This window comes from Gasterosteus aculeatus, chromosome Y (assembly GCF_964276395.1).
Source record: "Gasterosteus aculeatus chromosome Y, fGasAcu3.hap1.1, whole genome shotgun sequence".
In the NCBI taxonomy this organism is placed as follows: domain Eukaryota; kingdom Metazoa; phylum Chordata; class Actinopteri; order Perciformes; family Gasterosteidae; genus Gasterosteus; species Gasterosteus aculeatus.
In genome coordinates this window covers 21,315,512-21,341,586 of record NC_135709.1, presented here as the reverse complement: position 1 = coordinate 21,341,586, position 26,075 = coordinate 21,315,512, and the positions used below count along the sequence as shown (strand labels likewise).

The window sequence follows — 26,075 nt, the reverse complement described above, 5'->3', positions numbered from 1 at the left end:
TCACAAAAGGATACAAATTTAAATGTTGATGTGCACTGCTCACTTTCTTGGATGCACATCTCTACCACTGAGGTACAATGGATCCTCTGAGGAGTAATTTTGAAAAAAAAGGAATGATTAATTATGAATGCCAATTCATAACTATGAGATACTAAATCATAATTGTGGGAAAGCTTAGATTATCATGAAAGTAATATCTTTCTAGTTTTTTATGTAATCAAGCAAGATACCATTCTCATATCTATCATCCATCATATTTGGGCACCACGCAGACAGCTGGAATATATTTGTGAAAAAAAGACTCAACAAACAAAAGGCCATTGTAATTGTTGGATATGCACACTGTGCATTGATGCTAGGTAACAATGATAGGGAGTTTTCACTGGAGGTAACTTCTTTATAACTAATACACCTGCTACACATCGACAGTGTGACATACCGCTGCCATACATACGTAAGCTACATAAGTAATGGGAGGCCAATTACCAAAATTTAGACTTTAGTTCACTGTGGGCTTCATCATGATTTGTTATAGGACATAGCAAAGCTTGGGTTGTCAAATACACACCGATTTTATTTAGTTTCACTCTGAGTCATAATGATGTCAACAAAACAAAGGTGTCTACAAAAACACTTGAGACAAAATGCCCCTGATATCAAATGGATTTATTAGCAAGAGGTTACTGGGAACATATTCTTGTTTATTTGTTATTGTCATCATCATATGTTAACTTTTGTTGTGTTTTCCTTTGTTTTCTTACAAAACTTGCAATATTCTTACGGTGTGGAAACATGAGGGTTGAAAGATAATTTTCATACCACTGGGTATTGCTAACAGCAAAATGTTTATTTGTTGATATACCTTTATAAGAGTATGTGCATGTATACAGTATAATTATATAGTATTATTTGGTCTGTGAAGGTGTTGCATGCCTACCACATGAGCTTCAACAGTGTACTGTAAATACATTGTAGAAATTACATACAAATATTTACAGAATAAGCACTACATTACTATATTCCTGCTAACAGAAATGGTTATAGACAGGATAACAGTATTAATGCAAAACACTCTGAGGTGGTCTTCTCTAAATCATAGTTTCAGAGCCACACTGTTGTAGCTTTTAGTGTACAAGTTTGAGTTACAACTTATTTTTTTGCTGTTGAAAGGATTACACTGTTCCACACTGTTTGCATGTACAAAACATACAGCACATCTCAGTGAGGTGAATTAACAACAAAGTACAAAATACTTTTCCATATCCATATAAAGAGCAAGGTACTCTATTATACTACTACAAAAATAGTGTTTGAATGCTGCAGGCAGAGGTCATTCACGTACGTTTCATCAGTTTTAAACAGCAATGCATATAATAGAGTGATATACAGTCACGTTCCACAATCACTGGAACAGCAAAAAGGACAGATTGTCTTTTAATTACAAAACCTTTTACTCAACAGAATCATTGCCTATGATATTGCCTTCAAATACCTGAAGATACAACACCTTCCAACGCATGTGATCTTTTTTTTATTAAGAAACATTAAATTTGAAGACAGGTAGAAATCACTGTACTCTATTGATATATTTAAGTGTAACAGTAATTTCAGATGTCAAATACTTCACATTAATCACAACAACCTAAAGAGTTTTAGTCTGTTTTTATCACAGATTAATATTTGTTTCAGTTCCTTGTGTGACAAGAGAGGAAGAGTGTATTGCTTTCGAGCCAGCCATGGGCCAGTCCATAAGGATACTGTTAGAAGAAAAAAATACACTTAGAAACATCTGACTTTGGAGTAGAGAACATACATTAAAACATAAATCCCTCTTGTTTTTGGAATCATAGAGACAGTTTTACTTTTGGTGCCTCACTGCACCTCACATTGTTTCGTATGTTTATATCCAGTTATACTCTGTGTGGTATTTTACCTGATATGACGCTGTTAAATTTTTATAATGCTACATTGGTTGCAGAGAAACTCAGTCATTGATGCACCTCAGGCAAAGAGAACAACGGCCAACGGGTGCTCAGAAAGTGCAAAGTCAACACAGTATGATATAATGCAAAATAATGTCATTGGTCACTAAGAAGATTACATGCAGGCAAAGGGACCTCTGTTATTATGCTTGAAATACCCCAAATGCAAGAAAAAAATAAACCTTAAACCTGCGTCATGGCAACAGTAATAAACGAAAAATATACCTTAAACACATACTGTACAGAAGATAAGATATCTTAAACATGTACAACTACACAAAAGTCAATGCATGTCTTAACTTATGTGTAATATTAACAGAGGAAATAATGTGGATAACCAACTTCAATTGGGCACTTTAGGCTCAATTCTGAGAGAGGCTTCGTACATGCTTTCTTCATCCAGAACAAAGCTGTTATCCAGTAGATACTGGGCTACCTGGAAGATAAAAGATAAAACAAAAGCAAGTTTGATAAATTTTGTCTCGTTAAAATGGATTATCACACTTTTCCATCAACACGAAATAGGTATAGCAGCAATAAATCATTCATTGTTGGAATGCTGGAAAGTATTGTTCTTCGAATCTTTATTGTTGGAATGCATTAAGATGCATTCCAAGTATTGTTCTTCGAATCTTAATTTCAACTTATACTTATTGTTGGAATGCATTATGCATTCCAAGTATTGTTCTTCGAATCTTTATTCTTCAGCTTCTTCTTCTATTTCTTCCGCGCCCCCTTTCAACTCCTTCACATTTTCAGCCATTTAAACCGTTCAAATTTTAAAATATTCAGCTCCTTTCTGGCTTTAGGGCTATGACTTTTCAGCTTTCTACCTCTTAAGCTTAAATTTATATAAATCAATAATCATTAATATTTTAACGTGGTTTTCAAATCCTCCTTAAACTTCTTCAACTTTCAGATATTTCAGCTCCACCAATCTTTCAGCTACAGACACCATTTCAACTTTCAAATGTTGACACAGGTCTCAACTATTTTATGAAAAAAACTGAAAGTGAAATTTTTCACTAGTTCTTCGCTCCGTTTCTGACTTTTACATGAGTGTGTATTGCGTCTGCTAGAGTGGGGACCTCGAGGGCTAGAGTGTGAGGCAGCGCCAGAATCTGGTTAAAAAAATATGGAACATCTGTCCTTGCAGCCAAAGTATACACTCTAGAGGCTTCATTTCTTCAGATTAATGAGGGCATGGTTGTGCTGATTGGATTAATGTGTTCATAGAATCCCAGAGTTCTTTAGTTTTGGCCTACGGAGACCAACAGTCACACAACCTCTGCTAAAAGCCCCATAGGCTCCAATACAAATCTGCTGACATATTTCTCACAAAAATCCAGAAGGTACACGTTTTGTCGACGGCCATAGGAGCCGTATTTATTACCGCACAGACATAAAAAACACATCCATGCGTTCGGTAGAGTCTTGGGTCTCGTCAAAACAACGTATTTTTTAGATAGCTGTTATAGTTTTGCGCTGGTTCTGATTTGTTTGAGGTGTGCATTCTGTGTAACTCGCTGTCCTGTGTCTGCCCTTTGCAGCAGCTCGTTAATGAGCACAGGTGCGTCGTTGCCGTGGTTACTCGCTCACACGCTGCAGGATCTATGTCTGTGACTCACAGCTGCTCCTATGACCTGATTAGTGGAGTCACATGACGCAGCTATGCTTTCTGTCAACAGACCAATATGATAAAGACACTCGCCCCCCTCCCCCCTCCACCCTGACCTCTACTCACTGTTAATCACTCAGTCAGTCTGTCTGTCTATTTCTCCTCCTCTCTCTCTCCCTCTATCTCTTCCTCACCACCCCTCCCTTCCTCACCCTCTCACCCTCCCTCCCTCTATCTACACCCCCCCACCCCACCCAATCCAATAATTTCAAAATAAAAGCCCCATGGAGGGATTTTTTACTGTAATGTTTGTGATGAGGCCTATTAATTAAAAACGTCTTAGTTTGAATAACAAACATTCTGTCTCCCACTACGAATATTACTCGTACTTCTAGTACTACAACTGATACTTCTACTACCATACTACTATTATTTCTACTGCTATTAATACTACAACTGCTACTAATGTTATTACAAATACTACTATGGCTAATAGTGTTAGTATGACAGCTGTTTCTACTGCTATTGATACTAAACCAACTTCTACTGCTAGTACTACTAATACCACAATTACAACTATAAGTAATACTACTACTAATATTTCTACAAACAATTTTAAACCTCTTTTTATTCATCTCAGCTTTTGTTATTTCTGTACTTTTTAAAATTCATTTAAGCTCCTGCAACTTCTGTTTTTAGAAACTCTATTGAAATTCAGCTTCCCCATTTCCTGTATTTTCAGCAGTTCTTTAAAATAATTTCTGCTTTTCTTATGCCTCTATTAACAGCAATGTTTTAATATTAATTTCTGTATTCTTTTTTGCAATATTTCACATTGATTTCAGCTGTTTTCATTTCTGCTTTTTTTAGCAAATCTATTGAAATTCCTTTCAGCTTCTCCCATTCCTGTATTTTCAGCAATTTCAAATTAATTTCAGCTTTTCTAATATCTGTAATTTCAGATGTATTCAAATTCCCTTCAACTTTCTGTATCTTCAGCTATTTGTTGGAATGCATTAAGATGCATTCCAAGTATTGTTCTTCGAATCTTTATTTCAACTTCTTCTATTTCTTCCGCGCCACCTTTCAACTCCTTCACAATTTCAGCTATTAAAACCGTTCAAATATTAAAATGTTCAGCTCCTTTCTGGCTTGAGGGCTATGACTTTTCAGCTTTTTACCTCTTAAGCTTGAATTTATATAAATCAATAATCATTAATATTTTATCATGGTTTTTAAATGGAGTTTGTTTTCAAATCCTCCTTAAACTTCTTCAACTTTCAGATTTTTCAGCTTCGCCAATCTTTCAGCTACAGACACCATTTAAACTTTCAAATGTTGACACAAGTCTCAACTATTTTATGAAAAGAACTGCTTGTTGATATCTTTTGTACTTTTTTCATAATCACTGATTATGTTTCACTAGTTCTTTGCTCCGTTTCTGACTTTTACATGAGTGTGTATTGCGTCTGCTTGTTACGGCTGCCGACGGCAACCTCAGGTGAACAGGGAGTCAGGCTGCAACCTCCCACAACGCAGAGGGAAGACCGAAGCGGATCCGCCTGGAAGACTCCCAGCCAACCAGAAGAGGGCATTGGAGTGCGCGCCAGCCTTAAAAGGCCAAACGAATTGCAGCTGGGGGCGGCTACCAGATCCAGAGAATGACTGTGAGAGCGAGGAAGAGGGCCAGAGCCAGGCACCACTGAAACACTGCACCTCACAGAACGTGTGTTAGCCACATTAGGAGCAGGGGCGCCGTTGGGATGTATCTTTATGTTTTGGTTAATGTAAGTAAGGATTTTTGTTACTTGTTGGTTTTGGCATAGTCTACCTTCTGAAGGCCTCCTTTTGTTCTATTCGGTTTTTGATTTACACGGCACCCCCGGCCCCTTCCCTCAGTTCGTACGCTCTTGTGTTTGTTTCTTGACTCCAAGAATAAATATTCTTTTTCACCCAACAGAAAAGTCTGGGTTTATGTATGCGTCCGTCTCCCCCTAGCGACTGGACGTAACACTGCTAGAGTGGGGACCTCGAGGGCTAGAGTGTGAGGCAGCACCAGAATCTGGTTAAAAAAATATGGAACTTCTGTCCCTGCAGCCAAAGTATACACTCTAGAGGCTTCATTTCTTCAGATTAATGAGGGCATGGTTGTGCTGATTGGATTAATGTGTTGATGGAATCCCAGAGTTCTTTAGTTTTGGCCTACGGAGACCAACAGTCACACAACCTCTGCCAAAAGCCTCATAGGCTCCGATACAAATCTGCCGACATATTTCTCAAAAAATCAAGAAGGTACACGTTTTGTCACGGTAAGAGGAGCCGTATTTATTACCGGACATACATAAAACACACATCCATGCGTTCAGTAGAGTCTTGGGTCTCGTAAAAACGCCGTATTTTTTAGATAGCTGTTATAGTTTTGCGCTGAATGTCATTTGTTTGAGGTGTGGATTCTGTGTAACTCGCTGTCCTGTGTCTGCCCTTTGCAGCAGCTCGTTAATGAGCACAGGTGCGCCGTTGTCGTGGTTACTCACTCACACGCTGCAGGATCTCTGTCTGTGACTCACAGCTGCTCCTATGACCTGATTAGTGGAGTCACATGACGCAGCTATGCTTTCTGTCAACAGACCAATATGATGAAGACACTCGCCCCCCCTCCCCCCTCCACCCTGACCTCTTCTCACTGTTAATCACTCAGTCAGTCTGTCTGTCTATTTCTCCTCCTCTCTCTCTCTCCCTCTATCTCTTCCTCACCACCCCTCCCTTCCTCACCCTCTCACCCTCCCTCCCTCTATCTACACCCCCCCACCCCACCCAATCCAATAATTTCAAAATAAAAGCCCCATGGAGGGAATTTTTACTGTAATGTTTGTGATGAGGCCTATTAATTAAAAACGTCTTAGTTTGAATAACAAACATTCTGTCTCCCAACCCCCCCCTCACCCGATTCCATCATTACAAAATAAAAGCCTCAATGATTATCTGTACCATAACCATGAAGCGGTTTCGTTGAAATACGTATTGCTCTTTCAAATACTACTAAGACCACTACGAATATTACTAGTACTTCTAGTAGTACTACAACTGATACTTCTACAACCATACTACTAGCATTTCTAGTGCTATTAATACTACAACTACTACTAATGTTATTACAAATACTACTATGGCTAATAGTGTTAGTATTACAGCTGGTTCTACTGCTATTGATACTAAACCTACTATTACTTCTTCTACTGCTAGTACTACAAATACCACAATTAAAACTGTAACTACTACTACTACTAATATTACTACAAACAATTTAAAACCTCTTTTTATTCATCTTAGGTTTTGTTATTTCTGTATTTTTTAAATTCATTAAGGCTCCTGCAACTTCTGTATTTTTTAGAAATTCTGTTGTTATTGTTGTTCTATTGTATTTTCAGCAGTTCTTTCAAATAATTTCAGCTTTTCTTATGCCTGTATTAACAGCAATGTTTTAATATTCATTTCTGTATTTTTCTGCAATTGTTTCAGCTGTTTTCAGCAAATCTATTGAAATTCATTTCAGCTTCTCCCATTTCCATTTCTCCGATTCTTCCATTTCTGTATTTCCACCGCTTTTCTGATGTCTGTATTTTCATCAATATTTTGATATTCTTTCTTCTATAGTTGTTTCATTTCTTTATTTTCAGCAAATCTATGGAAATTCCTTTCCGCTTCTCTCATTTCTGTATTTTCAGCGATTTCAAATTATTTTTAGCTTTTCTAATATCTGTAATTTCAGCAAATGTATTAAAATTCCCTTCAACTTTCTGTATTTTCTGTATTTTTTGGCATTCCAACGCATTTTCAGCAGGAAATGCATTTTCTAGTTATCTATGTACGCTGTTTCCAAAAGTTTGCTTTATGACCCCTTTAAATAAGGCAATGAGTATGAGTATCATAATCAGTACCATTTGTCTATCATTTGTAAAGATTCTGACAGGATCATCTCATGATCTTAATCGTTTACAGAGGGGAGCGGAAGAGTAAAACTATCCACATACAGTATCCTTACTGTTCCCATAGTAAACGAAATGACAGAAATGTAAGAAAAAGACATCAAATTTATGTTGTATATATCGTTTTTAAAAAATCTGAAGTCTTGCAATCAGGGTAGTTTCTGCATAATTTGGTCAGGACATCAGCACCACCACCAAGTGGCTACAACACATTACTGTCAATAGGATGGAAATTCATTAAAAACGATATTTATGTAATACAAAATCATTTTATGAAAAAAACATTGTAAAAACTGAGAAGCATAGATTGATGACTTGAGGTTGTGTTTGATGAAATCAAGGCATTTAATAAAACAAACGAGGGTCTAGGCATTGAGGATAGAGGCTGTTATAAGATAAATATATTGTCAAACTCCCTCAGGCTAATTTGGGATTTTGCTCTGTTGACTCTATTTCTCCTCCTGGTTCTGCTTCCGAGTGCCCGAGGAGCAGATATCTCTGATGAGCTCTTGAAAAGACCTTTAAGTTCCCCTGCGCTCATAAGAGGAGCTCTGCATTTGGTACAGCATTTATTAAAGTGCCACGAGCCTGAAGGACCGTCAACAGTTCTGGTATTTATTTACCTTTGGTTGCAGGTCAATTTTGTACGCGGTTTGCTGAAACTGCCTGATTTCTCTGATGATGTGAGAAATCTGAAAAACAAAACATTAGCGGCAGGATGTTAAGACACACCACTAAAAGACACGACTGTACAAACTCTGCCATGCGTCGGGTCACCGAATATCTCACCATTCTCATCTTTGAGAAGTTGACCAATCTGTCTTCAGTGTAGTTGGGTGTTCCCTCCTCAATGAAAGCCAGGTCTGTGAGGTACATCCCCAGATAGGGAACGCACGGAGGATCACAACTGGTGGGGGAAGAAATGCACACATCACCCAGTTGTACCGCAAGCTTGCTTCATTGATCAAACTACAAAACGATGTCCTTGAGTTGAACTCACTTCTTCAAAGCCTCTCTCAGGTTTTTGAACCTCCCCTCTGACGACACCAGCTTCTGCAGCTTGTCATTCAATGCTTTTGTCTTGCAGAAAGGGATATCGAGATGACAGTCAATGATGGAAAAAAAACACACACCTGGACAAACTGCACTGGAGGAGATACACACCTGCTTGGAAACCTTGAGCCAGGTCTTCTTGAGACGGAAGACAGAGCTGCGGTTGAGGGAGGAGGTGATCTCCAGCACGGCGTTGTAGTTGTGGAGACAGCGGCAGATGTCTGCTACAGCCACCCATTTCTCTATGACGAACACCCGAGGGACCACGTCATCGCAGCGCAGGATCTCCGTGGCAATAAGGTTGCTTATCTTGCAGAGGAAAGAAGGAAACAAATACTTAATATTACCATTTGACGATCACTAACACCTGAGGTGTGTAAGGTACTGATTGGAACATACATCATTGAAGTGCTTCGTTGTTCTCATGATGTACGGTGTCTTTTCGTTTTTGTCATTCTTCATCCAGCCTTGTCCAAAAAATTCCCTTTGAACAGAATGAACAGTTGTATTTGAACACTGGATCGTTTCCCAGTGTTGTTCTTGACCACAGACATGTAGAGCAAAGATGTGATGGCACTCACTCGTATGGGATGACCTTAAACACCAGGTGATCCAGCAGAGTGAGTTGTTCTGCGATCTCCAATGCAGAGTGACTCTCAAACTGCTCGACCTTGCCTTCACCCATCTAAGAGAAACAAAACGGCCCGAAAACAATCAGTGTATTTCATTCTTCGCTATGATGGCATTTTTCAATATTGGGGGACACACGACCCCCCCAAAGGATGCGTGGTTCCACCCTTGGTCATGAGCCTTGAATAGCTACCCAAGAGGGAGATTGTGTGTAAGGTGGACTAAGTCTCAGCGATAGGACGGAAAATCAGGAATCAGGAATCAGGAAACATTTATTAGCCAAAATATGTCAAACATACAAGGAATTTGTCTTGGCAGTTAGTGCGCGACAGTAGACAGACAAGACAACAGTGCACAAGTAATAAAATAAAGTAAAATGAAATGCTAATGCAATGGGTTAGTAGAATAAGGCTATGGGTTAGTATAAAACAAGGGAATAAAGTTAAAAAAAGTTAAATATTAAAAAGTTAAAAAGAAAAGTATTAAGCATAAAGTGCACTAACAAACAAGTAACAGACAAGAGACAAAGTGACAAGTGACAAAGTGATGAATTGCAGTTAAAGTGGCATGTGCAGTATGAGGGGGAGTGACCGGTGGAGTGTTATAGTCAGTCAGTGGGGGACCGGGCTCTGTTGATGAGCCCCACTGCCGACGGGAAGAATCGGTCGGAGTAGAGCCGTTGCTGTTTTGGATCAAAAAGGGCAAGCTGTAGTGGTTTGGGAAACTGATCAGGAAATCTGCCTGAGAGGTTTCTGGGCACGTCCAAGACGTAAAAGGGCCTAAAGTAGAATTTGCCAGAGAGGTTATTGATTTTGGCTTGCCTGGTGGTTAGAGGAACATTTTAGGCCTGCTGCACCACGCACGCTGGCCCTGGATCAGTCAAGGTAACGGGTTAATGGCTGGACTTTCTTTTGCTAGATAAATGTCCAAATTAGACCTCGAAATTTCCTTTCAAGTGTGCAAATGTAATTTTCAGATGATGTGGATTAGAGCTCAAACTACTTGTCGATGAATTTGATTATTTTACTGATGGAAATTTAATCTGCAGTAATGCAAGGAATCAATCATGCAATTTTCTAAGGACAGAGATTCTTTATTCAGCCTCGCAAAGGAGAATATTTCTTGGGCATCCAAGAAGAGAACACAGAGGAAAATAAGCAGCTGTAATGTGCATGCTTCTGGTTGACTTGTACAGATGTGCATATATTTGTGCTTTATTTTAAATTACATTTTTTAAGATTTTGTTTCTCAGTAGTTTTAAAAACAGCACACTAAACCTTTATTAAAAGCGGTCTTAACTCACCGCCTGTGTAACGTCTGCGAGGGTGATCTGATTGTCACCGTGGTCTTCCTGAGTTAAAGTCCTGAAAAAAGCGGTCAATGTAATTCTACAATATAGTTCTTTCAAATTTTAAGTGTACAAAATATTCCGACAATCAAACCGCACAACACGGTACCTGATGATGTTGGCAGTTGCTTTCCTCTCCTGAGTCAACAGCTCAGGGTCATGCATCACCTCTTCCAGGAAAACAATTATCTTTGTCTTCAGCTCATTGTTGTTATCAAAGTCCTGCAGAAGCAACAGACGATTGTTGGAAAACAGTCCACAAAGAAAAGCATCCGTGTGAATTGTATTATGTGATGAAAACTGGTTTTGCATAAAACATTTTGGCAAATAGAAATCAGGTGATGCACATGGATACGATACATCCAGCAACTGGCTTTGGGGTGGCCAAAGGTGTCCTGGGACATGTGTTTTCATTTTATTTCTTATGACATTATTGTTTTGGGACTGATTGACAGTCGGAAATCGAGTTTGATATTGAACCAAAATGTATTGGGTTCTCTGCAGAAACACGGACAAACACAAATACAGCAGAAATGTGTGTTTCACTGCTACAAAAGCTTACTTACAGATTCAATATGAAAAGATAAAGTTAGTATATGCATTTATAGACAATAGTAGTTTTCCAACAAGACCTGGGGCTGTAATTGGGCTTTGAAATGTATTGGACACCCTTACCGGAGAGTGTTTGGACACCCAGTGCCTCAGAACATTCAGGACTCTGTTGGTCGCTGCTCGTCTGATCACAAATTCTTTGTCTCCATTCCTCTGATCTGTTGGGAAGCCTGCAGAAAACATGTGAGTGCATCAAGCTCTCATCCATGGGATACATTACAACTTTGGCAGCAAAGAGCATCAACGGGTCCCATAAATCTAACATCAGTTGAGCTGACGTGGTTTTAACGTAACCAATATGTTCACTTGTGGCTGAAACTAATGGAACAGTGAATAGATGCTTGTACCAGTACTGGCGAGGGACATCCGGCGATACTTCTCCTTGGTCGGTGTGCCCTCATTGGCTCCAGCCGTAGCAATGGCGAAGGCCGAGGTGGCAGACACAGCGCTGTGGTTGTTATCCAGCTCTCGACAGGAGGACATCACCATGCCATTGTTGTAGGAAAAAAGGGAGAATTCTACCCGAAGGTCCAAATAAAAATAAAAAGGAAAAGAGAAAACAGTTTGATTTTGCTGGTAAGCAAAGGACATAATTTTTTACTGAAAAGTTTTGTTAGTTCATTGCTTGTATCACTGAGTTCAACTAAATCTTTACTGTCTGCAGAATGACTTCCTTCTTTTTGTGAAAACATCCACTAGGAGGCACTATGAGCCCACGTTAGAGTTCCCCCCCCAGACTCTCCTTTACAACAGGCTTTGATATTCAAGATGGTTGCAGCTAAATATAGCCACCGAATATCAGCATAACAGAAGAATCCACAGATTCTCTGCAGTCTGCTATGTTTAAATCCCGGGAACATAGATTGATTATAAGCAGCTAAGCACTCGCTGCTTCACAATTTCAGTTAATTCTTTACTCCACATTATTGATTCCTTTAAACTCCATTGTGTGATTTTGTCATGAGATTTAGAAGGCAGAGATAATCTTGGCTCCTGTGAATCAGCCTCATTAGTGGGGGCGGAAGGGAAAACACGCTCTTTATGTAGTTGCTATGACACAAGTTTCCCTCACACCTACAGACGGCAGGCATTGGCTTTCCCCACGTGACCATCACCATGAATTAGTTTGTTTTCAATATTGAATTGACGGTTGTTTTTCTGTTTGTTTTAGCATATAAATTAGGATTCAATTAACTATTGCAAAGTGAAAGCATCAATTTCCATACAAAACAAACCATTGTATAACTTGTTGACTATAAATTGTGGCCATTTTACAGACCTTACATGAATACAAATGAAACGGTTTGCCATGTCTTTACATTTAGTCTGCTTCTTCGGTCACAGAAAACTAATAATAAACTGGCTTAAGGTTAATTGAACTGGTACATTGGATTAGTAGCATGTTGGCGCACAGCGTCGTCACTATATCACTGTTCCAGTTTAGGACACAATGTACCTGCAGGGTTTTTGCATTTGATGTTTTTTGGCGTGGTTGGGGATTTGGTGGGAGAGGCTTCCTGGTGCCCTTCATCACTCTGGTTGGGATCATTGTCAGTTTCTTCTCGTACGGAGAGATCTGCATCAAAATGAAATCATCAATGAAAGCCTAATTCCTTGAAATCAAAATTGGAATACTTTGGTGATGGCTCCTGTTCACTCACCTTGCTTGGTCACTGATGGATCCTCCACTTTGTCCTTCTTGTACTCTCCCTCGTCAGGGATTTTGCTTGAGATGGAACTGGACACGTAAAGCTTGTTGATGTCCAAGGTGGTCTTGCTGAATGGAGACATGGTTGAGTACATGCTTGCATAGCCATTTGAGGAGCAGCTGAGGGCAGCCAGATCAAGCGCTTTGCCCCCAGTGATGATGGGGATGTTGAGGGAGAGCTTGCGCCGGCGGTTGGGGGATGAGTTCTTGGTGATAGCGAGAGGAGGTGGGGAAGACAACTTTCTGCTGGCTCTGGGGGAGCTGGGAAGTTCTCCATACAACAGTTTACTGTTCTGACTGCTGGCAAAGAATAACTCCAGGGACCTGCAGCGAGGAGAGGAAATATGCTTTTGAATTCAGGACATTGAAATATCTTTCTTTCTTATTTTCTGTGATTAAAGCATGGCTAAAGTCACCTCCTAAATAATTTATGCAACCCAAGCCATCCCGGTAACCAGAAGTCTCTTTGGAGCCGCGTCTCGTTGTTTTACAGCAGGATACAAGCTGCGGTGTTGCAGAAAACCTCTCCCTGCCACCCTCCTGGCGACCTCACAGGTTCCCATAAATAGCACACAGAGTGATAGTGCGCATGACTGCTGGTGACACAAGCAGCCAAGTGTAGGTGTCTCACAGTGACATGACAAGCGCCACAGGAGCGGATGCTACGGGGCGTGGGCATGGGGAGCTCCCTGTGATATGAACCCCACAGTGAAGTCCTTCGCTCCAGGCCTGCGGAGCAGCGAGTTAGCCTCCCTGCAACACTTTGTCAATATTTCACACTGTGGATCTTTGCAGACGGAGGAGATGGAGCAGGGGAGGGTGGGGTCCTGCAGCAGTCGAGGTCGGTTGCCATAGAGCGATAGAGCCCAGTAGTGATGCTCCCAGACAGGGAGGAGAGACTGGGCCCAATTACGGCCTTTGATCACTGGACACACACACATAAAACACACAAAAACGGTGATACCGAAGCATCCGAGAACGTGTCTTCTATCTACTGCTCCATCTGATGCCTTTCTGTGGTCACATTAACCATCAAAACAAATACCCAAAATACTGAAACAAGGCTTTGAAGATTCCTGGACTTCACTGTTCCAGTGCCATATACATTAGTTCATTTACATGAACTCTCTCACATGGAATGCATACATCAAATATCCCTGAGCACCGGACTCACTTTTCGCCCTCCAAACAATCCAAAATGTAAATGTATCTCTTTGGTATGACCTTGGACTGGCAGGAACTGGACACTAAATGATGTGTTTATCTATCTATCACAGACCAAATACCACAGCCAGCGCATGGTAATCCATCATGTGTCCATTTAAAAATGTTATTCATATTGATGCAACTTTCCTGAAGTCTTTCCCAGCCATTAACATCTCCAAGTTTCTGATGTATTCTTGTGTTATGCTGTTTGTGAACAGCATCTGAGTTCCTCAGGTGAAACTAACCTTCAGCATATGTAAATAAAATTAATACATTTCTGATGAGAACAGAAGGACAAAAAGTTGTATTGCTTGAAATCTCTTCTCTTGCCTCTTGCACATTACTTCATTATGTTGATGTGAGGATCACTGATCATTTAGATCAGCAACATAACGTCTGGAGGGATGACAGACAAATCTAATAAGGTCTCTCTACTGTTACTGCCGTCAACAGCCTCCCAACATTCAAACCCTTCCGCATGTAACTCGACTCACCGAGCAGGGATGGCACTGATGGGCTTCTTGTAGATAGTGATGAGTTTGTCTAGCACCACATCAGCGGTGGTGAACACGCGATAGGAGTGTAGGAAGGTGTTGAGGAAGTCAATGGAGAGGAAACGGAGGTCAGTCAGTCTCTCCAGCAGGCGCTCAACGCTGGCGTAGCGGATCTGCAGCACCTTGCAGGAGTTCATCATCTTGCTGAAGCGGATGTCGACGTCATCGCAGTACAGACTTGAATCGGATCTGCTCAGGAAATTGAAAGAAATTGGAAATGAATGCCGGGAAGAAAAACAAAAAGCTGCAAACAGATGCATACACTGTAAATATGAACGAGGCCCACTTGATCATCTGCGGCACTGTGACTTTGGAGTTGTCTTCAAAGGCGTTCATCATCAGCCCATTGCAGCGGATGTTGTCTATGCACTGTGAGACGGACGCGGTAGAAGTAGACAGAGAGGACAGAGGAAATGTTAGTGACCACTGTAACGCGCAGGCTTTCCGCCGACATCCGTCCCAGTGCTGGAGACTGTGATGCATGTTGACGTGCCTGGCTGATGTCACTGGTCCACGCAGACTTCTCCTGCCTGGAGGAGGCCACCAGGATGACTGTGAATGACTGGCTATCCTTTGGCTCCACGACAATCTTGAAGTCCAGGTGCTCCATGTCCTGGCCGCTCTTGTCTGATTTGGCTTTGAGGCAAACACAAAGACTGGATGTCATTTTCACATGATGAATACTACAGTAAAGACATAAAAAGGCATACATTGAAGGATTTTATACTGTACAATAAACTAAAATTAGACCAAGCCAAATGTCAAAATTGGATAAGAATAGGATTAATCAGTCACCATCTGATATTTATTTATTTGTTTGTTTAGAGTCTGAATTCCTTTCTAGTGGCACTGCCTGCTTCGGAAACACTTTTTCAATTCTCCCAAATACAGTATGAATTATAAAATGAAAATACGTTATGTCCATTAGCACACATGATACATGTATCCATGCATGTCTCTGCAAGCTGAATCGAGCACTCACTCTCATAGTCTGTCCCCTCGGGGTCCTCCAGTAGAGTGCAGTCTATGAGTGAGACGACTCCATTCTGAAAGCAACATGCATTTTGTTTCATCCAACCAACATTCTTAAGATCCTGATTCAGACTACAAAATGAATATGGTTCATCAGTCAGTTGACCCCTGACTGAATGATTGAGAAAGAGATTATTCACTGATTGATTGATTATTATTATTATTTCCGGTGAATCCCTTCGGTTTGCGTGAGGGCAACTTGATTCTACTACTGACCCCGACAATAATAATTAAACAGTATCATATAAAAATATTATAGTTCCATAATCAAGATTTTCATGATGATCGCTGGAATCTGCAGCTTCCCTTAACTAATCTTCTTCTTCTTCTTCTTCTTCTTCTTCTTCTTCTTCTTCTTCTTCTTCTTCTTCTTCTTCTTCTTCTTCTTCTTCTTCATATAACTGTCTAGTTCACTCTAGTTCTAGTTCTTTTAGTATTTTTCTGTGAAAAGATCTTTAAAGTTAATGTGCAAAATACCTGCTCAGCACCAAAGGCGAATACATTAATTAACTTTCTGGTTAAAATACGGAGCATTTGGCAGTAGAGTGCCTGATATTTCAGTCATGAGTTGACAACGACCAAAATCAGACTCACAGATTTAAGACTGCAAATGAATGCTAATGTTTCATTGCTTAACGCATTAATAAACAACTGTTTGCAGGTTGAAAACATCCCACAAGAATACCTTAGTTTCACTGTAATATGGACGCAAGCTTTTTTGTGTCATGTTAAAGTCCAATTAAGTTAGTCTTAATTGGACTAAGTTAGTTAGTCTTTTGTAATACTGAGTAATACTGACATCAATCTGCTGTTAAATGTGTGCGTGTGTGTGTGGGGTGGGGGGGGGGTGGGGGAGGGTGGGGGGTGGGGTGTACGAGCTCTAAGGAACTCCAGCAATCATTGCCACTGAAAAAGCTCATGACGTCGCCATCCCTGTAGCTTTCATCTTCTGTCAGTTCATCCGTTCAAGTTAGCTGAGAGTTCCCGCTTTTTTTTCTCTTTCCAGTGGTAAGACATGATGTCTGAAATAAGGAGTAGCAGCTCCACTGCCAGCTCAGCAGCACTGGCTCACCTTGATGAGGTGAAGCTTTCCACCAGAACCCCTGGTGCAGATGATTAAATGCTTGGAGAAGAGAAAGCACTGCCTCTCCCCCTCCTTCTTCAAAGACAGAGAGCCCAGTCGCCCACGGGTGATCTTGCCCTTCTCGCTCATCGGCACCTGGATGAGAGACCCTATATGTGGGGATTAAAAAGTGTTATAAAAGGGGATGAGTGAAAGAGCAATACAAATATTTAAGTGGAAAAAAAGTGCAAGCATATCAGGGATTTGAAAAGAAAGCAGAAATGAGTAAAAAAACTGGGGGGGGGGGGGGGGGGGGGGACTGAGAAAAACAAAATAGGCAATGTCAAATTGTCTTGCCCTCCTCTACATATAAATACATGACTACAAGAGTCACATGAGACGCTAAGGATTAGATAATCTACCATATCTGCCTCCCATCTATTCTTCCCATCAAGGCCTGCTGGGGATCTGTGACATTTACAGTCCCAGATTCATCATCAGTTTGCCTCTGAACAGTCTAATTCGACTTTGAAATCCTCACGCCGTGTACACATTGCTCCACAGAGAGCAATGTACCGCTCACTACAGACCTAAACATTTGAGATCAGGCTGTCGGAAAGGTAAGGGAGGACAGGAAATCATTCTGCTGCAAATCTGCTTTTCTGTAGAATTGGAGGTTTCTTCGCTGGGATCTGAAAAAATAAAAAACGCACTGGAAGGAAACTCCTACCTTGTCTTACAAACGTCTGACTGGTGTCGAGGAGAATCTCGCAGCCCTCTACAATCATGCGCTCTATTGCCAGGTTCTTCCTGATGTTCTCGGTCTCGCTTACTTCGTCGTGCATGATTCTATCAACAGAGATAGGACAGTACGTGATCCAGTAGAACGCATTAGGGGAAAGAATGGCACAAGAATGCAAGGAACACAAGACGTTTTACTGTGAATGTTATTTTCTATTTGTGTGTTTTATTTTTAAAATATCTTCCGTTTGATTTAAAAAGATTTTATTGAATTCTCTCTTAGAATTGTCCACTGACTGTTGACACGGCAGATTCGTAATGAGATAAATCATATTTAACAAAGGTAATAACATAATCTGGGTCACCTTCAGATATGTGTTTTTGTACATGTGCACTTCGCATGGTTCAATGGTACGACCTCAGCATGTTATTATGGGTCAAAGAAGAATAGTTTTCTCAACATTTACTTGATAATCCCTTAAAAATGTTTTGATGTTTTGTTAATATACCATTGATATTATATCGTAATATTAGAACATAGACTTTCAATCCGCAAAAGTACCTGGAAAGCTCCTCCAGCTTGGATTTGGCGTAGTCCAGACTGGTTCTCTCCACATGTTCATGGGGGGTGTGGGCCAGAAGTTCGTGGAGTGTAAGAATGTATCGGGGAATCTAAAGAGACAGAATAGCAGAAGACAACAAGATAGCAGCAGAGTCTCACTCAAATATTAGAGTTTACGTGCATCCATGAATGTTACAACAACAACGATGCACACAAAGGGATACACAAGTGCTGGCGTGTATGTACTCTAATGAGAAGTAGATCAGTGGAGAGCACAATTTAAACTCGTCAGCAAAATGTGTTATCAACACAGCACGGCCTGCAGAAGCCCCCCAGCTGAGAGGACTGTTGGGAAACTGCATGCATGCCAGAAAGGAGACATTGTGGAAGCCTGAGATCCCCCAAAACGCTGCTTTTTATAGGCACCAAGACGCTACAGCAGGGGTCTCATACTCAAATCAGCTGCGGGCCAGATGCAGCCCACTTCAACCAAACGCGGGCCAGACTAGCGTTCGAACGGCATGGTCGACAATAACACAACTTAACACTCACTTTCAAAAGCAGTCATTGAACCCCACCCTGGGGGATCGGTCCGAATGAGACTACAACACTAGTCCTCCTTTAACTCAGCGGGGGAGACCTAAGGTCATGTGACCGTGGAATTCCTTTATAGCCAAACGTGAAGTTACGTGAATCGAAGCTGCGTAGTAATGGACGGAGACGCTCGTCGGTGACGTCAGATGCTTCATGTGTTGTTAGTGTGAGTCGTAAAGGAAAACTTTATTAAACGAGCGATGCTAACGGTTAGTCACATGATCACCTGCGCGAAAGAGGGCAGGAAACTGAATTTCACCCTCCTGCTCTCTGCACCTCGGCCGACACACACGACCCGCCCCCCATGTCAGTCACATGCATGCCACGTTCACTGGACAAGCACACAGTAGGAAACCAGAACATCATAACGTGTCCCACACAGCAGCTGACAGTGGGGTTACAGTATAAAACTTGCGGGCCGCACTAACATTACACTTTCATATTAAGGATGGGGCCACAAAATATCGTCCCGAGGGCCGCAATTGGCCCGCGGGCCGCGAGTTTGAGACCCCTGCACTACAGGGATACTCTGAGCAAAAGCACACAAATATCTGCAGTTTCTGTTCTTAATCAGAGATGCTACAATATGGGATTTCATTCAGGGAGCCAATAAGTGCTCAGGAAGGAAGCAGGTCTTTGAGGGCAACTGCTTTACAGACAGCTACAACTGGGTTTCATTGGCAAAGCTTTAGCCAACTAGTGTTAAGCTGTTGAATGATATAGCTCACGGGAAACATTTCTCAATGGAGAGAAGAACTTGGCCCGGAGTGGCTGTGAGAGCTCAGCATTAATGACAAAATCTGTCTCCAGACTAATGGGCCTTGCCTTTATTTATTGTGTATATCATCAGTACGACCAGTGAGCTCACCTGGAACATGGGGTAGGTGAGGAAAGTCTCCAGGGTCCTCTCCTCGCAGTCGGGCTTGGCCTCGTACTGCTTCAGCAGCTTGTCGAAGTCTCGGTTCTGCTTGCAGTGAGCCAGGATCTGCAGGCTGTACTGGTGGTTTCTCACAAACTCTTGGTAGATGTTCAGCATTGGCAGCAGGATGTCAAACAGGTCAGCTAGCGAGAGATCAATACCAAGATACTGTAATACGGAGTCTCTCTTCATTACCTTTAATGATGTTTTAAAAAACCCTGAAAATGACACAGTTCTTACCCAGCACTAATGTTGGCCAGCTCGCTATTCTGGCTTTCAGACCCTGGTAAAAGATCAGATGTAGAAACATGATCGTTTCACTGAAAAAGAAGAAAGAAAAAAATGATTCTCTTCTAAAAACAAATACAGAGTTTGTGTTATTCAGTCTGCCAACACCCGGCGAAGTTGTAGAAAAGAAAAGCCCTGACACCCAGAACACGAGTTCTCAGGCTTTGAGCGCCGATGTGCTGGGAGGACTTCAGGTTACATGTTGGGAAAATATATTTCTTTATTATTTATCAATGTCTTCATATCTTTCTTCACAGACATATCAAAGCTAGGACACTACACATAACTTTCTGTCGAATTTTGTTAGTGTCTGTGGACAAAAGTCTTGAGAGCATGAGATTCCCTTTAAGTAAGAAGTATTTCCAAAGCTGTTTTTTATTTAGATAGGTTTGCCAGCAAGCAGTTTATCTTTTCTTGACCCGTTCCGGGTTGCAAATTGTCAATCAGTAGAATAATGCTTAAAAAACTTTAACAACTTAAATCCAACCACAGTTAAATTGCCCTTATCTCTACCTCTACCTGTATATAAACCACAAAAAAACTCCACCGGGTACCTGGTAAGGGAGCATTTTATACGAAAATGAATGAAGTTCTTTGTGGGACGAGAGGATCCAACCTGTTGAGGAATATGCTGCTGACATCATCGTGGGTGATGGGCGGTTTCTTGGAGCTGGCTGCCATGCGCAGGGGCCTCAAAAAGTTGTTCACGAGGATATGAAGCTGCTGCACGTACTCTGCCTCCGAGTCCAACATGCTGAACACCACCTGGTTCCTCTTCCTCATGCTCTCTGCGTGTGGCGAGCGGATGTAATCCTGGATGATTGTCTTCCATTTCCTCCTGCAGATCCAGCCTCGCAGGAAGCTCTGGACCTGGAGTTTTGAAGGCTGTAGTTAATTTCCAAGAATCCAAAGATACTCTAAAAATGTAGCCACAGGTTTCAATCATGAGCTTTACTTTTTGGATTTTCTTGATTTCGGAGTCCTCGTCGGTGGGGGCGGCTGCAGGGCTGTCGTGAATCTTTTCATTGTCCTTGAGCAGCCCAGAGATCTGCCAAGGAGGCCACCACAAAAAAGACCAGTCATTTCCACTCACACACTTTCTTCTTCTCACTTACTGTACCAGCATGTACACAAAGTGACTGAGTTACCAGCAGCTGTCAACGCTGTCTGCACTGAGAAATTGACTGATCTAGTTGTGATCACTTGCCCGGTACTGCTGGATCAACATTTGTTTACATTGTTCATTTAAATGCAATATGGTTCTGCATGTTGATAAAAGGTAAACAGGCTGCTGACTAAGAAGAGGAGACGGACTGGAGCTGCCTTGAACTGTTTGAAGCTGAGTGTCTCCACTTACTTTGTAGAAGGTGCGAGAGTTAATTGTCATTGCATGTAATAGAAGTGATGCAATAAAAAGCTGTGTTCATACATATGCCGCAAATCATTTGATTTCAAGCACCACATTTGCACATTAAAGTGAAATGTCCATTTGATCTGAAGAACACAGCCTTATTGAAGGCATTGTTTCTGAGAGGAGATGCAAAGTGGACTGTGGTTGGCCTGAATACGTCTCTCAAACACAGCAATAATCAGCAATAATCCATCCTTTCCCCGCTTGCTTTTTTTAGCTGAGTAGAGGTGATGGGACAATAAAAAAATTTGGGGGAAAGGAACAAGTGTGGGATGTAAGAGCCAATTCAGCAGGTCTATTGATATTGTTCATATTTTTGATTGATGGTTTGTGTCTGCCAGACATTTATAAATAGGAAGAAAACCTGTTACCATTTTCTATAATGATGAGAAAGGAAAAGACATCCTGGATATTTAACAGTAAAACATCAATATCTCTCTCTCTTTCTATACATCCACATATACACATATATGTATATACATATACATATATATATATATATATATATATATATAAATCTATATATATATATATATATATATATACATATTTATATATATACATATTTATATATATACATAAATAAAACAAAGGAGTCAACTGCTAAAGACAGCTACAATTGCGTTTCATTGGCATACAGATTATTGGACGTTCATCCTCAATCGGCATCCGTCATCCTGTTCTTGTTGTCAAGACTGAACTCGACTGATTGTAGCAAATGGTAATTACATCCTATTCTGGTAAGACTCTAAAATGAGGAGCTGGAAAACTGCTTAATTTGGCAAAGGACAGGTGGTTCAATATGACAGCAACATTTGTATGCTTTCTGTTTCTCTTATAATGTGAATAATTTATTCATATTTGTTTACATGCCTACTCCTCAGCGTCAGCTCATAACATTGAGTGTTACCTCTGACTTTAGCCTCTCAATCTCTATTACCCCATCTTCTATCTGTTGTCGAAGTTGCTTAGCAACTGTTTTCTCCGTCTCCACAATCTGAAGCAGATGAAGATATTTCTGCATGAGAGTCTCATGCTCGTTGGCCAAGTTTCTGTAACTGTAACACACACACACACACACAAACAAACATACATAGACATATTTTTTAGTTTAAGCCAGAATAATTTCACATCAGTGTATTTTATCTAAAGGCAATCCGTTTTTTATTTTATGAACGAAGCTTATTCCTGTCATTCCTCATATTTTAACCCTACTTATGAAACCATGGCAACATCCTCTACGGACTCAGCGTCCAAGAGGACTTACTCTACACTGACTAATTCAACTTCTATTTGCCATGTCTGCACGTTGCACCGATGCGATGCTTTTACCTGGCGTGTGATATTGCAGCCACCCATTCATCGCAGTCCTTCACATCTTCAGTGCGTAATTCGAGCGCCTTTTGATTTTCATGTGTGAAGCTGACAGTGAAATAGTACTGAAACAGACAAGGGGGCAGGGGGGGCGGGTTCTTGTTAAACAACAGGACTATGATTAATGTGACATGCTATATGCTCTGCAAAGAAAGGAGCATGCATCATTGCATACCCTCTAAATAAATATACAATAGAATGGCTTAGCTTGAAGCTTCTCCACTGCCTCTGTGTTTGTTGCACTGCCTCTCTACCGCCGATATTAAACAGATGATTTAAAACCACGCAGGGCCCGGGGAAGCCACATCTTCCTCGCCCACCAGTGCACTTGATGGGCGACACTGAGGGAAGTCTCCCACAGCTCGCATCCTGGGATGTCTCTGGCTCACAGGAGGAAATGCCACAAGACATGGCAGATGGAGCCACAGCCGATTACATAACTGTGGGACACCTGTTTCCTAGCAACTGAAGCTCAACGGAATATAAGGCATTATTATTGTGTTATTAGTTATAGTAGTACTGGTAGTAGTACAACTAGTGCAGTATTATAATAATATTATTATTATCAATAACAATATTTTTCATGTCAATAATAGTGTTAACTTTTTGGGTTTTCATATTTTTAACATAACATTTTGCTAATAAAACTACTTTTGCTTGATTTACCATAGGATTAGGCTCCATATAGCATACCGTTGTTTAAAACGGAAAGACGGCCTCAGAAAGCGGGTTGTGATTAAACAATAGCATAACTCATCCGTCATCTTTCTGTGGACCGTTCAAGACGTGCTGAGCAAGACCGTGCTCTGATCTTTGGCCTGCAGCAACAGGCGCCTATCAACCTGCAACGGATCATTACTCATGACTGACTGCTCTTCCATCGTCACATTCATTATGTATTCATCATACTATGAAAATCTATTTCCGGAGAAGAGGCATGCATGTTGTTGTAGTTAACCTCATGATCTCTTTAAGATCTGGTGTGAAGCAATGTCCAATACACTGTCTGCTTCCTGCTTAATGTTTATGGCTGAGTCAGGCACCTTTAAACATCATTACTCATCTAAACAGACATACATGACATTGATAAAGCATTGGTAAAATCTACAATGTAAATACATTAGTATTACAGTTATAGGGGTAACAATCACATATCCGTTTTGTTGGGCTGTGAGCAAATTATTCTTGAACATTTAGTCTTTTCCTCTGTGTTATTGCTTTCTGACTCATGTAGTGCTACAATACTGTAAAAGGTTGAAACACAACAAGGAGTATGGAGTAGTGAATTTCCTCTACATGCATCCATTTTTATTTGAATTAAGGAACTTTATTTTCATCAAAGAACCAGAATATCATGCTTTTTATTTGCAGTAGATTTTGAAGCAAATCAGCCATTTCTTGCTCCCATAGATTCTTGTGTTATTGGTTGAAGTGCTGCTATTTCCACAATGTGAGCGAGAAGTGTTTTTTCCATAAATGGACACTGACCCCTCGGAGGTACAGCAAGGAACAAATTTAGCTTGGATTGTATGCACATAGGAGAAATGAGCCACACTACACCTCTCATCTGTTCCCCTCTTCCTCTTCATTCTTTAGGATGCAAATAAGGGTTGCCATAGAAACATCGGGCTCAAATGCATTATCACGTTCACACTAAACGCAATTGAGGATAAATATAATTCAGGGATTATGACGGATTGCTAAAACATTTGCAAAAAAAAACTTAATCCAGGAGGGAATAAGAGATAGATGAGATATTTTCATTCTCTTATTCATCCTTGTAAAGAATATGTTTGTTTACATTGAGAGGTAACTCAGCAGCAGCCTGTCACATTAGTCATCAAGCACTTTAACAGGATTCAGAATTCCCAGAACAAAGTGAATCAAGCGTCCTCTGACAAATGTATCACACATTCTGCCCATCAGGCCTTTTGCAGAATGTTTCATTTATCTAAAATAGGGCAATGCAGAGGAAACAGGATTGTTGATTGGGTGACTTTGTGGCAGTGAAGCGTGCACGGCATGTTTATTCACTATAAAAGTGTCAACACACCAGTCAACCTTTCTACTTCTCCCTTTCATTTTTTTTTACAGATGTAAGTAACAGCCAGATGGCATATTTTAAAATGGAGTGCCTTGTTTGTTGTAATTTCTTAAAAGCACAGACAAAACAATTTTGCAAAAAAAGATGAGAACTGGCTGATCATAGCCCCCCCTGCAGTTTCTTCACTTTAACCTGTAATTCCATCATTTATCCACGAGATGGAAACCTTGGAACAACAACCTTTTCACCTCGTTTTGTTAAAATGAGTATTAGGTAAATATCGTTCTCCGTCCTGAACCCTCGAAACTATAATCAATGAAAATAAAATAAATAAAAGTAAAATGTTTAACAAACCGGGGTGATCATGCATCACTAAAAACTATCACTCCAATTATTTGTTGTTACCTCACTATTAATGCCATGCGTGGATTACATAACGTGCAATACAGCAGTCTGGAACCTCGTGCAATTCGGCTGCGCTGGATTTGAGGTCATCGTGCAATTGGATATGAATGAATGAATACACGCATTAGAAAAGCGCTTTGCTCGCGAAATTGCAGCAAAATCCACCTCCAATGTTGCACCTCGTCGATATTTTTAACACCAAGCCTGAAAAAAAAGCAGCGAGAGAGCGAGAGAGAGAAACAGAGAGAGAGAGAGAGAGAGAGAGAGAGAGAGAGAGAGAGAGAGAGAGAGAGAGAGAGAGAGAGAGAGAGAGAGAGAGGGAGAGAGAGAGAAGAGAGAGAGAGAGAGAGAGAGAGAGAGAGAGAGAGAGAGAGAGAGAGAGAGAGTGTGCATGTGCGTTTGGCAAGCGCGTGCGTGCGCGTAGGCGTGTGCACGCTCTCTGTACCTGCTTTTCCAAACACTCCTTGGCGGACTGAAAGAGTTTCGGTGAAGGCGCCCTGTCGCAAATGCATCCCTCCAACAGGTATAATCCCGAGGGTCGAGAACTGGACTCGTTCTCAAAATAAAAGAGCATATTTTGTAACAAAGCAAACCACTTTGTGTGCCATTTCGTGTTGTCTGAGCTCTTTTTGCTCAAGCACCCTCGTCTCGTACCATCCTTTTTCGCCAAAAGCCCCAGGTAGGTGACATGACCATCGTTAAATCGTATGCCCTTCTGCATCTTGACGAGGAGACTTCAGCTGCGCGAGGTGGATCGGTTCTTACATCCTTCTGGAGTCGCTCCAGGGAGAAATAAAATGAAGAAAAATGATGTTAACTTTGTGAAACGCGGAGCACTAGCAGCAGGCTTGTCCTCCCCGTCCGACGCATTCACCACGTTGGTATTTAAGCGAAAAGACAGCGCAAATCCAGCATCCTGAAATCTTTTGTCATACTCCGAGCGCT

General features: G+C 41.0%; 1 protein-coding gene across 1 annotated transcript; it reads right to left on the bottom strand.

Moving 5' to 3' along the window:
* Positions 1-654: 654 nt before the first annotated feature.
* LOC120812746 (ras-specific guanine nucleotide-releasing factor 1-like) lies at positions 655-25,891 on the bottom strand. Its single transcript, XM_040168924.2, has 27 exons — positions 25,576-25,891; positions 22,640-22,746; positions 22,218-22,365; positions 20,852-20,944; positions 20,513-20,766; positions 19,849-19,928; positions 19,558-19,751; positions 18,096-18,205; positions 17,523-17,641; positions 16,802-16,962; positions 15,680-15,743; positions 15,191-15,333; positions 14,984-15,066; positions 14,638-14,886; positions 12,891-13,261; positions 12,686-12,805; positions 11,577-11,747; positions 11,293-11,399; positions 10,727-10,839; positions 10,573-10,633; positions 9,221-9,324; positions 9,039-9,123; positions 8,751-8,948; positions 8,587-8,666; positions 8,376-8,493; positions 8,210-8,278; positions 655-2,418 (listed from the first exon to the last, which is right to left on the bottom strand). The coding sequence occupies exons 1-27, from the start codon at positions 25,849-25,851 to the stop codon at positions 2,326-2,328; spliced, it is 3,771 nt and encodes a 1,256-aa protein (XP_040024858.2). The 5' UTR covers positions 25,852-25,891; the 3' UTR covers positions 655-2,325.
* Between the last annotated feature and the right edge of the window lie 184 nt (positions 25,892-26,075).